The sequence below is a fragment of the Stegostoma tigrinum genome, chromosome 26 (genome assembly GCF_030684315.1).
Source record: "Stegostoma tigrinum isolate sSteTig4 chromosome 26, sSteTig4.hap1, whole genome shotgun sequence".
Lineage (NCBI taxonomy): Eukaryota > Metazoa > Chordata > Chondrichthyes > Orectolobiformes > Stegostomatidae > Stegostoma > Stegostoma tigrinum.
In genome coordinates, this window is record NC_081379.1 from 20984670 (window position 1) to 20999581 (window position 14912).

The window sequence follows — 14912 nt, forward strand, 5'->3', positions numbered from 1 at the left end:
TGGGCAAAGTGAATCTAATTTTCATTGGACGTAAATCAATGAAACTATTGAAACAAATTACAAAATATCACGTATTGAAATGATTTGATTTCCTCTCCCATCTATTGCAAAACAACAGCCGATATAAACTTTAATGCGGCAAAACGTCAGTACAGTTGGTTCATATATGATCTTTCCATATTATCTGAACGTAACACATCCGATAATCTTTGATAAATTTCGAATCCTTAAAGCCATTTAGAAATATCTGATATTTGTATTTTAGTGGATGGGGGTCTTGAAAAGATCAACCTCGGATGCTGCGCACAAAGTGGCTTCTCTTTTAAATTGTCGCCTCCCAGATGCGGCTTGAAGCTGGCGCATCGAGCGCGTAACTCGCTGTGGTTTCTGAGAGATCCGAACGCCGCATTCGGCCATTTCCGCAAACCCGAGCCTTTGCCCCTCCGTGCACGGCGTTCGGTTATTTCGGTTGGTTGGCCACAAAGCCGAGCTCCCCCGAAGGCGGTGTTCGGCCACTTCCGTGCCTGATCGGGTTCCTTCGTGAGCGCTCCGAAGGTGACGTTCACAGCGTTCGCTGGCCTGTTGAAACTGATGACGAGAAACACATAAACGAAAAAAAACTTTTCAAGCTGGTTGCTCTGATGTTGACATTTTAACCAATAAACCGCCAAATGGTCGAGCGGGGAACCGGCTAGAATTTGAAGAGGGATATGACAGCTTTCCTTGTGAGTACTGTATCTCCTGCAGACTGACAGTGAAGCAGGCCGGAGCTTTGACTGGGGCTCTCCTAAAATGGCGGTTATCCCTTCCATCTCCACTGGGTTTGTTACTTTAACAGAGTTATATAAAAATGTAGTTGATTTACTTTCAGCCGTCCAGTAAACGAAGAGACATTCCTTCCAGAACATTTTATCTAAACCAGAGTGGTCACCTGTTGCGCGTCTAGTGTTTACCCAGGTGTTCTGAAGTTTTTTTTGTCAGGTTTAAAGAGCACCGATGTGTTTGCATGTTCTTTTTGTGCCAAGTAATTGGCCAGATGGATGAAAAAATTGTCTTTGAACTTTTTGGACGCTCCGGCGCAAAGGGTTAATTTTGCTTTAATATTGAGTTTGATAGTAAGAATTCCATTAAGTAAGTTACAACGCAAGTTCCTCTCAGTGCGACCGGTTAAGCCTAAAGGGGAATAATTCATTACGTTTCTGTGCATTTTTATCACAAAAAGACCCAAGAGGAAACTGGTGAACAGTATTAATTTCTATTTTCTCTTCTGTAGGAAAGCAGATCAAAAATGAACCATGATCATGGCATGGAGTTTTACTAGTTTGTGCATATTGCAAACTGTTTGCTGCAGTTTTCGAAATAGGGGATTTCAGCCGATTCTGTTTTAGCGCGGTACAAGTTCCTAAGCCTTTCTGTATTCTTTCCTCGATATGAACACTACCTTCTGCTGACTAACCGAGCTATGTTTTGGTGTCATGTACACTTCCATTCAGAACATGAAAGAGTTATATGTTAACACAGCTCACTTAAAGCTGATTGCGGTACAACATTGTTTTGCCAAGTTAAAAATTATGTATGGAAAAAGATCTTCCAATTCTACTACGCTTTTTAAGAGATTTTTCTGCTGTTAGATTTGTGGGTTGTGATTTTTTTTCCCAAATATCTTCGAAATGGCATTTTTGAAGTTACAAGAACAATATGAAAACAAATTTGTAAAATTAAACACATTAAATCTAGGAATTTTGGAGTTTAGAAACCAAGAGACAGTTCTTTACCCATTTTGCTAAATTATTGCCTAGGACTGTAGAATTTGTTTTGCTATAAATACAACTTCAACAGCGAGTTTTGAGAAGATTTGTAGCTCAGGTTGAGGTTCTGGATGTGAGTTTGCTCGCTGAGCTGGAAGGTTCGTTTTCTGACATTTCGTCACCATTCCAGGTAACATCAGCAGTGAGCCTCCGGTGAAGCGCTGGTGTTAAACAGATAACTAGAAAGCGGGACATAACACCAGCGCTTCACCAGAGGCTCACTGCTGATGTTACCAAGAATGGTGACGAAACGTCTGAAAACGAACCTTCCAGCTCAAGGAGCAAACTCACATCCACAACTTCAACATTTGCAGTGTGGTATGTTGCATGTTAATTAAGAAGAAACCTGAAGAAAATTTGAAAGCAATTATAATGAAAAATGTTTCCCCCATAACTTTGAGATAACAAGATGTAGAGCTGGATGAACACAGCAGGCCAAGCAGCAGCAGAGGAGCAGGAAGGCTGACGTTTCAGGCCTAGACCCTTCTCAGAAGGCTTTAGTAGAATTGGAAGATACTGTTCACGCTCAATTCTTGGCAAAACAATGGAGTACTGCAGTCAGCTTTAAGTGGGCTGTTTTAACATCTAACCGTTTCATGTTCTGAATGAAAGTGTACATGACACCAAAACATCGCTTGGTTAGACTGCAGAAGGTAGTGTTCATATCGAGGAAAGAGTACAGCAAGGTTTAGGAACTTGTACCACGATGTAAACAGAAACATCGGAAATCTCCCCCATAACTTCAATGACTGCTGTATCATAACGACTTTCTTAATCCAAGGAAACAAAACTAAACTGAGTGTTCTGGAATCCAACATCCATAGTAATCTAAATGCTTAAAAGACTACCTGGGGACCTTATCTTGGTATTTTAACCTCATCTTATTTTAAATACGTGAACACTTATGTTGGCATGAAATAAATTTTCTTTGACATGCCACAACTAAGTATCTTAAGTGATTTTTGATAATATAGTTGGCCTGCAACAGTAATTCCCACGAAATGGTTGTACACTGTACTATTGACATTGTACGATTTTGGCTCATTGTTGTTAGGATTAATGGTTGGGGTTAGGACATATACGGCTAAGGTTCGAAACAGTTTTGTCATGATCGTTGTTGATTTAATATGCCAATTTTTTTTAAGACATCATTTCTGTTTTGGTACTTGAAATATAAAGGGTGTATACAGTATTATTTACTGCAAAATAATATCCCCTAGTTAGTGACCCCTTTAGTAATGAAAAAAAGTGCCTTCTGTCCACCCTATCTATACCCCTCCTAATCTTATACACCTATAACGGCACCTTTCTCAACCTTCACTGTTCCAAGGAAAGAAGTCAAGCTTAGTCTGCTTAGTGTGTGTTAGTCTGGAGCGTGGCAATGGCAAAACAGTGTGGGCAGTTTTAATTTTGTATCTTAAAACATTGTACAGAAATATAAAAATCTGAAGGAACTGTGGATGCTGGAAAGTGAAAACAAAAACAAAAATTGCTAGAAAAGCTAAGCAGGGTCACTGGACTGAAAATGTTAACTCTGATCTCTCTTCACCAAGTTATAATCCAACAGATTTATTTGAAATCACAAACTTTTAGAGCACTGCCCCTTCATCAGGACTTCACCTGATGAAGGGACAGCGCTCTGAAAGCTTGTGATTTCAAATAAACCTGTTGGATTATAACTTGGTGTAGTGTGACATCTGACATTGTCTAACACCAGCACTTCCACATCCTGATTTCTCTTCACAGATGCTGCCAGATCTGATGAAATTTTCCAGCAGTTTCTGTTTTTGCTCAGAAATATAAACTGTTTAGCTTAAGGTGTAAGTATCTTACTTATGACTTCGCATTATCCTTATCATTCTAAAAGCACATCTTTTCTCCATCCTTCCTTCTGCACCCTCCCGCCGCCCCCCCAACTGACCAACCACCACCACCACCCTCCTTTCAAACATTTCAAACCATAGTTATTGCACTCAGAATGTTTTCTTTTAAGCACAGTTTATAAATGAACTTTTATGAAAAGTGGGAAAACCAACTGAATGGTCTGCATTGCAACTGGAGGATTTCAACTGAAACAGTGGGCTGTGCTGTGCAATGAGACATGAATTGGACTATGTCTGGGCTATCATTCGATCTTGTATCTGTTGCTAAGTACAAATTTTAAAAATGTGCTATTTGTTCTGTGTGTGCTTTGTGAGGACTTAACCACAAATGAGAAAACTATAAATTATAACTAAGTCATCTATGGTTTGTGTAACTATATATGACTAAGGCAGCTGGTGACACCCATGTTTTAGTAGCTGACTCTTCGCGGATCTTTTCTGATGCATTTTGATTTCCAGCAATACATTCCTTTCAAAATACAGTATAAGGTCTCAATTAAGTGAGTAGCTCAGGCAATCTTGGTTCCTAAATTAATAAACTTTTAAAAATTTACTTGTGGGACGTAGGCTTTGCTGGCTGGCCAGCTTTTATGGTCCATTCCATTATTATTATTTTACAGATTCTGCATGTGTCTTGACAATGGGTCAGCACAGTCTCAGTATCACCTTCATCTCTCTGGGTGCTTTTACTGCCTGTGATCTCTCATACTGAATATCTCATAATCTGTATAGGATGAGTGATATTTTCTCTAAATAGATATGGGAAATGCAAAGTCACAGTCTTTGGTCTTTTCCATAAACCCTGTTTCCTAACTACCAACTTCATAATGGGGAGGCGATGTTCTAGTGATATTATTGCTGGACTGTTAATTCAGAGACCCAGTTAATGTCCTGGGGACTCGGATTTGACTCCTGCCACAGTAGATGGTGAATTTGAATTCGATTAAGAATCTAATGATGACCATGAATCCATTGTCAATTGTTAGAAAAACCATCTGGTTCACTAATGTCCTTTAGAGAAGGAAACTGTCATCCTTACCTGGTCTGGCCTACATGTGACTCCAGACGCACAGCAATGTGGTAGACTCTTAACTGCCCTCTGGGCAATTAGGGTTGGGTAATAAATGCTGCCTGACCAGCAACACCCTCATCCTGTGAGTGGAATTTATTTTAAAATTCACTCCTTGAACACTTTCAGACTGTTCACAACCTCTGTGTTTTATTTAACCTGAATTGAGTTACAAATACAAAATTGGCTGTTACGAACACTACCTACTTTTACCTTTTTAACATTCCCCACTCCTGTTTCAACTTGCTCACGTTTCCAACTCACCAAAACATGAAGTAATGCGTGCCTAATTCAGCAAGACCAAAATAAAATTCAGAACTGGATTGATAAATGGCCACTACACAAATACTGTGGCAACAAGACCATATAAGAGGTTAGCAATTTGGTGGCCTGTAACTCATCACTACATTGCCCAGAGTCAGTCTGTAATTTACAACACCCAAGTTAAGTATATGATAAAATACTCTACGCTTTTTTGGATGAGTGCAATTCCAACAACACTCAAGCTTGACATCATCCAAGATGGTAGATCTTCTCAATGGCAGTTTGCAATGAACAGCAAATGCTGGCAGGATCACGATGCCCACCTGAGAATGAAGAAGGCTACTCTGCTGAAACGCTCATCCGTGCTTTTTGCTATCTTGATTCAATGCTTCTTGAGCCCAATGTTTGATTGCCTGATACCCCACTTTGCACTCTCTGTAACCTCACTCACTACTCTGTTGCCCATATCTTAATTAGCATTAAATCTTGTTTATCCTTAACCCTATACTCTCTGACTTAAATTTGCCCAGATTTGACTTGATTTTAACATTTTCGTCCTTATTCTTTACTCCTTCCATCCCTTTCTCTGTAATCTTCTTCAGCCCCATAACCCAATGTAACTTTTGTACTCTTTCACTTCTGGCTCTTGTGAATTTCATTGCTTTACCATTGACATCACGCCTTCAGCTACCTTTGCCAATAAACTCTTTCATAGCCTCTCCTACTTCCAATTGTTTTAAGATTTTCTCCAAAACCCACCTCTTGGACAAAATCACTGGTTTTAATATTTCCTTAGATGACTGGTGACTCATCTTCATTGGTGAAACTCCTATGAAGCTGTCAGGATATTGAAGGCACTTTATGTATGTGACTTGTTATTAACTTTAGCTGCAAAATTGTTATTATCTTACTTTTGTAGTGTATAAATTAGTAACAGTTTTTACATTCCGGGCCAAAGCTCGTAATATGGATAAGTGTTATGTGTTGATTCTGTCCTGTGCTGGGAAATCGAGGAAAATATCAAATCTCACTCAATTGTTGCATTTTGTGCATTACCTGCATCTTTTGCATTTCTGGCAGAGCATACAGTTCTTATCATGGGACTGTGTTACTGATCATTTCCACCCTTGATGATACAGTAAAGTTTTGCTGCAGCCATAGATTTAACTCTCTTTAAGATTAAACATTTACAGCATATGTTCTATGTTAAATGATAATTCATTGGGTTTATTTTTTCCTGATGGATACTGGAGTAAAGGGCAGTTTAGGAAGTGTTGTATTGATGCCCCTCAAATGAAGTGTCAGATAAAACATTTTTTTTCAATTTTCTTAAGTCATGACAGCTATCAGTTCTCAAAGTACAAGAAATTAAATTTAATTTGTTTATTTTTAATATCAAACATTTCCAGTAATGTAAGGTTAAATCCTTTAAGTTAATTGATTAGATATAATTGCATTTTATCCTCAACATATCTGTTATTAAGCATAAAATGAATCAAAAGTACAGCAAGTATGAGAATTTTATTTGGTGTTGGGTCATTAATACCTTCACATCTGATTTGGGTTAAAGACCCAGTTTCTGGAACTTGAGCCACACAATCTATGTTCACGTTTCAGTCCAGTGCTGTTTTTCAGATAAATTGTTCAACCAAGGTCCCATTTTCCTTGACAGGTAAAGGATTCCATGACAGTATTTGCAAAAGACCAGAGGAGCGGCCCTCAATGCTCTGGGCCACGTTTATTCTTCAAGCAGTAGCACCTAAGACAGATTGATCTGGCCATTCATTAGATTGCAGTTTGTGGGATTTTGTTATGTTCTAATTTGTAGGCAAATGCTACTGCCAAACTAGCAGTGATTGAATTACAATTTGGCTATAAAGTGTTGCAGGTCATCATAGGTACCATTTAAATGAAAATTCTTCCTGTCACAGTTTACATTCAGAAAGATCATCCAGCTGAACAAATTCCTAAAACAAAATTGAGTTGTTAAAACTTGCAACATAATGGGTGACTAAACTGACTGGCCTTAATTGAAGCCTCGGTGCAGCCAGTATGCTGATTCTGTTAGCTGTGTTTTTTGCAGCAGGTGAAGAGTCAGAAATAAATCAATGGCAGACAAAAAAAAACGAAGGAAAGCTTTTCTGACAGTTGTTTGGACAGGAAAAGAAGCTCCAATTTAAAGACACTGCAAATGCACACATTTTAAAGGAAATATTGTTTTTTAAAAAATGTTTTACTGGTCTCAGAATTGTATCTTAATGTTTTGGAGGTATTACTCCAGACACTGGAATTAACAGTAGAGTCAAAGAGGAGCAATTTCTCAATGGAGAAATACTGTATAAAGAAACCTTTAAAATTGCTAATCACATGGCTTTATAGTTTGTTAATCGTATACCATGTAATAAAAGTCTTGGACAGAATGCAAGGACCAGGTTAACTAAACTAATACTGTCACTGATAAATGCTAACACTTGAGTTTGTCCTTTTAAATACAGAAAAACATCTTTGGACATTTTGATAAATGCATATAATACTTGGCCATCTTCTCAAAGTTATGAACTTCAGTATTCAAAAAAAACTTTGTAACTGATTATGTAAAACTTTATCTAATCAAAGGATGTGGATAGCACTGGTTAGTCCAGTATTTCTTGTCCATCCCTAACCACCCTTGAGAAGGTGGCATTGTGCTGCCTTATTGAAATACTGCAATCCCTGGGGTTTGGGTGCACCAACAGTGTTGCGAAAGGAGTTCCAGGGTTTGAATCCAGTAAGTTTTTCTAATAAATAGAAGTCAAATTAAAGATTGGAGACTGAAAACAACAAATGCTGGAGATCACAGTGGGTTAGGCAGCATCCATGAAGAGAGAGCAAACTAACATTTTAAGCCTAGATGACTCTTCATCAGAGTTTTTTTTTGGGATGGGTGGGTAATTGAGTAGCTGAGGATGTGTCAGCAGAACAGAAGCATGATGGTTAATATGAGTAGCTTATTACCGGAAAATTAACAACACAGAAGTGCAATCAGTTGCTTTGTGGCTTTGTGGCACCTGAGGCTGAAAACATTTCTTCATTTTCACATCCTGTAGTAGCAACCTAGATTTGCTGTGTGAGATTCTCAGTTGCAGATTTCTTCAATTTCATGTTGACAGAGGGCTGGGACTGTTTCAGTTAACAAGGAAATTCTTAATGCAGCATTATAAATGGTCCTTATGCAGCAATGACAAGCCTCTCACAGACGATAGCCAAATATTCATTTAATTGTTGTCTGCTATCCATGTTGCTATTGCACTTGGGGCATGATTGAAAGAGGATTACAAGTGCTAACACCTTGGCATCTTTTTGTCTCAATGCCTGACATGCTTTTCCACTTCAGTGTCTTCTACTGTTTTAGGTAAATAAAAAATATTTAGACATCTACTAGAGATTCTGACCAAAAATCAAAGGATCAACAGAACGTTACAAAGGAAACATTCTGAACTTAAACTAAAATGTTATTACCGTGGACGGCAATGCACCAAAGCCCTTCAGTGCCCACTGGTCCCTAAAGCAGCAATGTGCTCTCTGTGCATTCCTATAAACCTAATAAGTGGATCTTATTTTAGTCCCAAATATCCTATAAAAAATGTAGGATGTCACTGAGACCAAAGGCATGCGAATTGATAAGAGCAAAAGATGAAATGCTGAATTTGCTGCTGTTGAATAGAGCTGAATTTAAGAACACAATGCTAAATCATGTATTATTCTGGTACTTTGTTTTTAAAATTGCAGAAAAGGTAAATTTGAAGCGATGCAATGTGACCTTGCTTGTGGCAGAAAATCAAGTTACAGAATTGTTCTGCAGGAGGAGGTCATTTGGCCCATCATGCCTATTTCAGCTTTCTGAATGAGCATTTAGACTTCATTTCATTCTCCAGGGTCTTCACCAAACTTTCACATTATTTCTAGTAAAATAATAATCTAATGTCGTATTGAATGCCTTTTATATTTTGAATTTAGGACACATACTTTTCCACAGTGACCGTGTATGATGATGAAGACAAATATCTTTTAAGAAGCAGTTAGATGGTACAAGTATTCTCTGGATAGATCAGTGAAGTTGGGCCGAATTATTTCCTATTAATCTGCTCACAAGGTTGATATGAATGAGGAAACCAATGTACTGTAGCAGGTTAGTTTGCTACACTACATATCTAACTGTAATTTTAATTTATCTAACACTTGTAATATGGAGATCATTTTTTATCATAAGCTGTCAAGACAATAATTTATTATTAACTTATTTGCTTTAAATATGTTTACGGTTGGTGGATAATTTTTTTTGCCTGATTGTTATGGAAGAAGAATTTCCCAAAAGCAGCCTTGGAAGAAGGCGATTAACATGAAGCATTAGAGTTTCGGAGATTGGAAACGTTACAGTCAAGGTAGATCAGGAGCAATGCTTTGGAAGAGATGGGATTAAGTTGTCATTAAGTTGCCTTATGAATGGTATGCATCAGCTTCTTGCTAAAATTCTATTTAAGAAACACAACTGAACTGAACGTGAAAAGGACAAAATTAAATTTTAACTCTGTTGAAATTCTGGTAAGTTGTTATGAATAAACATCAGGCCGTGGTTTGAGAAAAATAAATTATTTGCACAATTGAACGTCTATTTGAACTCAAAAAAATGAGAGCACCAGCAATTTGTTTCGTATGCTGTAAAATGAGCAACCTTTGATATCTGAGTGTTTGAATCACTACACCGTATTCTCCTTTACCACTTATCATGCAAATTTGTATGCTTCCCTTGCTACCACTCTCCACATTATTGAACCTCTGTCTTAATGATTCACCAAACAAGAGACTTATCAAGAACTATTAGCCTTTTATTTTTATCTTTGTACGATTGTCTGTAAAGAATTTACTGGCCACAGTGTAAATTGTGTATGGCCAGGATGCCACCTTTCTTTTAATAAGAAGTGATAGCAGTCCAGCTTCGAGACAATTTCAAGTATAAGAACTGACAGATTTATCAAGCCTAAGTAAATGTTAAAATAACTTTTTGTCCGCTTTTGATATTTTTCTTCTTCATTGGGTATAAACGTATATAAAATATAACATAAACAAAGGCCTTGAAAGAAAAATCCGTGTGCTGGCCACACAAAGGTATATTGGTATACAGTCTGTCAAGTGGGGCAATATGGTAAAAATATATACTATATTGTATTCTGTTTCTATTCCGTTATTAAGAAATAAATGTTTGGTTTCTATTCTGTCACTATTTTCAACAATAAACTTGTTATACAGAGAATGTGAACAGACGTTAATGATTTGTAAGATGGTGTCAAAATAGCAAATTTGGTACTCCACTTTTTACAGTGGCTGTCACAAAATGGCAGCAGATTCATGCACTTTATTTTTAAATAAAATATAATTTTGTATAATCTTTGTAATAGTTTATGGAATATTTTGAAATAGCTAGTGTTTGCATTCGTTTAGTTGTGATTACCCTGTTACACTATGTGTTAGTCTGAGAGAATTGACCAGACAAGGCTTTTAAAAAAAAAAAGGATCTGGAATTCCTTTCCAAAATGCTGCTTAATTTTTCCTGCCTGAAAGCCTGTGTTTTTGACCAAGTTTCTTGTTACCACATTTAAAGGTGCATTTTAATTGCTAATTATTCTATGTATTATCTTTGAAATGAACACAGTAAATGAAGCTATTTTTCTCCACAATCCTCCAGTGTTAAGGGCATTGATCATATTGGGGCACAATACCGTGTCCCATTCTAAGGAGTGTATAAATTTCATAAGTACTAAATGGATCCAGCTGCCCTTGAGGCAGGTCATTATTGTCAGTATTTTAGGAGAAGCAGCTGTCTGAACTGTTAATTACTTATAAATAAGCTGTGGTGAATCTGACCAGTCCTTTAACTGATTAATCCCTATTCTGGACGGGAGTTGAAAATGTGGTTTCCATTTCCATGTGGCTATATTTCTTCTGTATTAATCTTTTCTATAATTTATGAAGAAGATGCGGAATAATAGAAATAATGAAAAAGTACGTTATCTGCTTGTTTATGATGAGTTTGATCTGTGGAAAAAGCTTTTGCCTTTATTGTCTTGCACACTAACCATTCTGAGCATGTGTGGCTAGCTTTTCAGAATGTTTGTGATGTCACAGTGTCTGCCATTGAATCATATCTCCCTGTGACTGAGCAATGACACTGGCAGCCCTGTTATTTAGGAGATAATTACCAATGTGTTGCAACCACATTATTATGTGCAGCCGTCACTTTGCATACCCCAAAACATCACACTTACACAATGTCACAGTGATAATGTCTCTGGACTAGTATCCCTGAAACCTGGTTAATGTTCTGGGGATAATAAAATGTGAGGCTGGATGAACACAGCAGGCCAAGCAGCATCTCAGGAGCACAAAAGCTGACGTTTCGGGCCTAGACCCTTCATCAGAGAGGGGCTTCGCAGTGAGGTTAAAATAGTATCAGAGATAATGGGAACTGCAGATGCTGAAGAATTCCAAGATAATAAAATGTGAGGCTGGATGAACACAGCAGGCCAAGCAGCATCTCAGGAGCACAAAGCATCCTCTCTGATGAATGGTCTAGGCCCGAAACGTCAGCTTTTGTGCTCCTGAGATGCTGCTTGGCCTGCTGTGTTCATCCAGCCTCACATTTTATTATCTTGGAATTCTCCAGCATCTGCAGTTCCCATTATCTCTAATGTTCTGGGGACATGAGTTTGGATCCCACCTTTTACAGAAGGTGAGATTTGAATTTAAGAGCGCTTGTGGTGCAGTGGTAGTGACCCTACTTCTGAGCCAGGAGGCCTGGGTTCAGGTCCCACTGCTCCAGCTAAATATCTGAGGCTGACTAAAATAACTAGCTCCTAGGATGAGGGCCCTTGTAGCACAGTGATGATGTTCTTACCTCAGAGCTAAGAGGCCTTGGTTCTCTGATCGGGCTGATTTTTTTTAAATAGCTATGTGTGATGCCTTCACTCCAATTCCAAAATAGCTTACAGATTTAGTTTCATAATGAGTTGAACAAGCATGGTACTAGAACATTAAAGATGTTATTAACAGGCAATTAGTTCTTTAGAGATGGCATCTGGGTTACATTTATCTAATTGTATTTTCTACCTTGATTTTGTGTGCAGACTCATCCATCAGTGAGAGTTAAAGGAACAGAGCATAACTACAATCCAGTTTTCTGCCAGGATGAGAAATGCTCTTCTAACTCTAAAGGTAGCCACATGCACTGTCCCTTTTGTAGTGTGACTGATGCCTACCAGGACCCTGTCATCTTGAGAGCACATTACAGAGTTAAGCATGTTGACAAAGGGCTTGATTTTGCAGGTAAGGTAATAAATTTCACATCAACCCTTGAGGCCCATCAGACTTTTTCTGTTTTTACTACATCTGAAAATTGTTGAAAAGGGTAATTGAAAATAAACTAGATAGTTACAATTTGTAAATAATAATAGAAAGCATTGAAATATACAGCCCATTTGCATCGAAGAAGAGAAAAGACAGGTTACAAAACATTTTGGGAGTTTTTTTAAGAGTAAATCTGTTCAGAGATGTTTTTACTTACTTCTGAAGCTGGTCTCCTTACCAGAGGTAGAGATAATATGACTGTGCCACAAGACCATCCTCACCTCCACGGGACCCTCCTCCTCATAGGAGCTCTATTTTCTAACCAGCATGTTTAGAGACAGTATTACACACATCTGGAACAGGTGGGACTTGAACCCAGGCCTCCTAGCCCAAAGGGAAGGTGACTACTGTTGCACCGCAAGTGCTGTTCCATCTTAGGAGCTATAGTTTGTTCAACAAATCACTGCACCTGTTTTTCAGTTCATACTTGTGAAGCAGCTTCTACATCCAGATGCAGCCATTGTAAAGAATTTGATTTCTGAAGGATTTTACAAAAGCGTATATGTAACATATGACACTTGATACCATTCTGTGATATGTTGTCAAGGTGATTGGATCAAAAGATGATGAAATAAGAATGGAAGATTGTTCAAAAATGAATTAGAATATATTGGTTCACATTGATTCTATTATTTTTATTACAACTCTCAACCATAATGCCTACTTACGTATCAGGTATTTTGCTTCCATAAATAATTTAGTTTTGAGCTTTGTTTAAAATTGATTATAGTGGTGTAATCACACTAAATCAGTGCCTTTATGGTTAAGTGCTGACATCATTATATAGTTGAAAGGAAGGTTGGATACAGGTCCCAAGAATTACGCCTGACCTGGAAGGTAACCTGAGAAGCCATGGAACAAATGAACTTGCAATGTCTATTGTGGCAACTGAAGCGCAAGATCAAAAAAAGCTCATAAAGCACAGTGTTACAGCTTAGGTGACTTAACAGCTGCAGCTTTAGCTACAGTAGTTATTTACTCAATTTTCCCAGAAATATTATCATCCTGATTATTTTCTCTAATAAACATATTTTGATCATTGAGAAGCACTTATTTCTAAACCTATCATTTAAGATTATTACTGTCAATAAACTTCAGAAAGTAAATTTTTGTCAATTATGCAAATTATACACTTTCGATTCATTTAATTGGAGGTTGCAGAAGACCCTACAGGATATTATTTCTGGCCATTGAGGCAATGTACTGCCTGTTAACATACTGCAATGTGACAGCTGCCGTAATCTAGTCTTCTAAAATTTCAGAACTTGTGGGTGGAGTAGGGAATTTTGATACCTTGTCCCAGAAATAAATTAACAAATATGAGAAACTGCAACCCAACTTGTAGAAGCAGACTCACTCTTACTTTGAATACAAGAAATTTGGGGATTCTTAGTAACCTACTCTGGAGAGAAAGAGGGTTGTTGTTTTGATGCATTAATAAGTTCAGTTCCTCAGATTTTGGCTGCCATCTGTGATTTTAAATTGGAAGTTGTTTGGATGTCTTGCTGTCAGGAAACTTAGAAGCTAAACTTAGCTCTCTCTGCCTCATCATCAAGAAGACTTTTTGCTGTGATCGATGAACATCCATCCACTCCCACCTTACGAACCCTGTGTTCTTTGGCTCTTTCCCTGTCTGTTTGCCAATTGGACTCTTCTCCATCCCATCATCACTAACTCAGATTTCCCAATTACCAGGGGCTGTCTCATCCACTTTGTAATTTTGGCAGCGCTTTCTTCATCCAGTTTGTCAGTTGTTCTCTTCCAAAGCAACGATCAGGGAGGCTTCTCAGTTGCTGAGAGCTCTGCCCAACCATTCCCAGCTGCACCCCTCTACTGCGATCTTTCCCAACCAGTCTCTCAATTCAGGCCCAGATCTTCAGTGAAAGAAGCAACAGTAACTTCTCCATAAGACCATATGACATTGGAATGGAAGTAAGGTTATTCGGCCCATTGAGTCCACTCCACCGTTTAAATCATGGGCATTTCAACTCCACTTCCCTGCACTCTCCGTGTAGCCCTTGATTCCTTGTGAGATCAAGAATTTATCGATCTCTGCCTTGTAGGCATCTAATGTCCCGGCCTCCACTGCACTCCGTGGCAATGAATTCCACAGGCCCACCACTCTCTAGCTGAAGAAATGTCTCCTCATTTTCATTTTAAATTTACCCCGTCTAATTCTAAGGCTGTTCCCACGATTCCTAGTCTCCCCACCTAACGGAAACAACTTCCCAGCATCCACCCTTTCTAAGCCATACATTATCTTGTAAGTTTCTATTAGATCTCCCCTCAACCTTCTAAACTCTAATGAATACAATTTCAGGATCCTTAGCCATTCGTCGTACGTTAAACCTACTATTCCAGGGATCATCCGTGTGAATCTCCGCTGGACACGCTCCAGGGCCAGTATGTCCTTCCTGAGGTGTGGGGCTCAAAATTGGACACAGTATT

At 38.3% G+C, this 14912-nt stretch overlaps 1 protein-coding gene across 7 annotated transcripts in view; it reads left to right on the forward strand.

Annotated features, from left to right (window-relative positions):
* zgc:193801 (uncharacterized protein LOC564476 homolog) overlaps positions 1-14912 on the forward strand; it is a 51729-nt gene that overhangs the window by 6700 nt on the left and 30117 nt on the right. The window contains exons 1-4 of one of the 7 annotated variants that reach the window (XM_048556065.2): positions 523-725; positions 3555-3628; positions 9021-9192; positions 12185-12383. In XM_048556065.2, coding sequence (XP_048412022.1) covers positions 12281-12383 — 103 coding nt within the window. In that variant the 5' untranslated portion in view covers positions 523-725; positions 3555-3628; positions 9021-9192; positions 12185-12280. Of the gene's footprint in view, positions 1-521; positions 822-3554; positions 3629-9020; positions 9193-12184; positions 12384-14912 lie in introns of those variants that run through there. The other 6 variants (XM_048556063.2, XM_048556064.2, XM_048556062.2 and 3 more) reach the window with 6 other exon arrangements.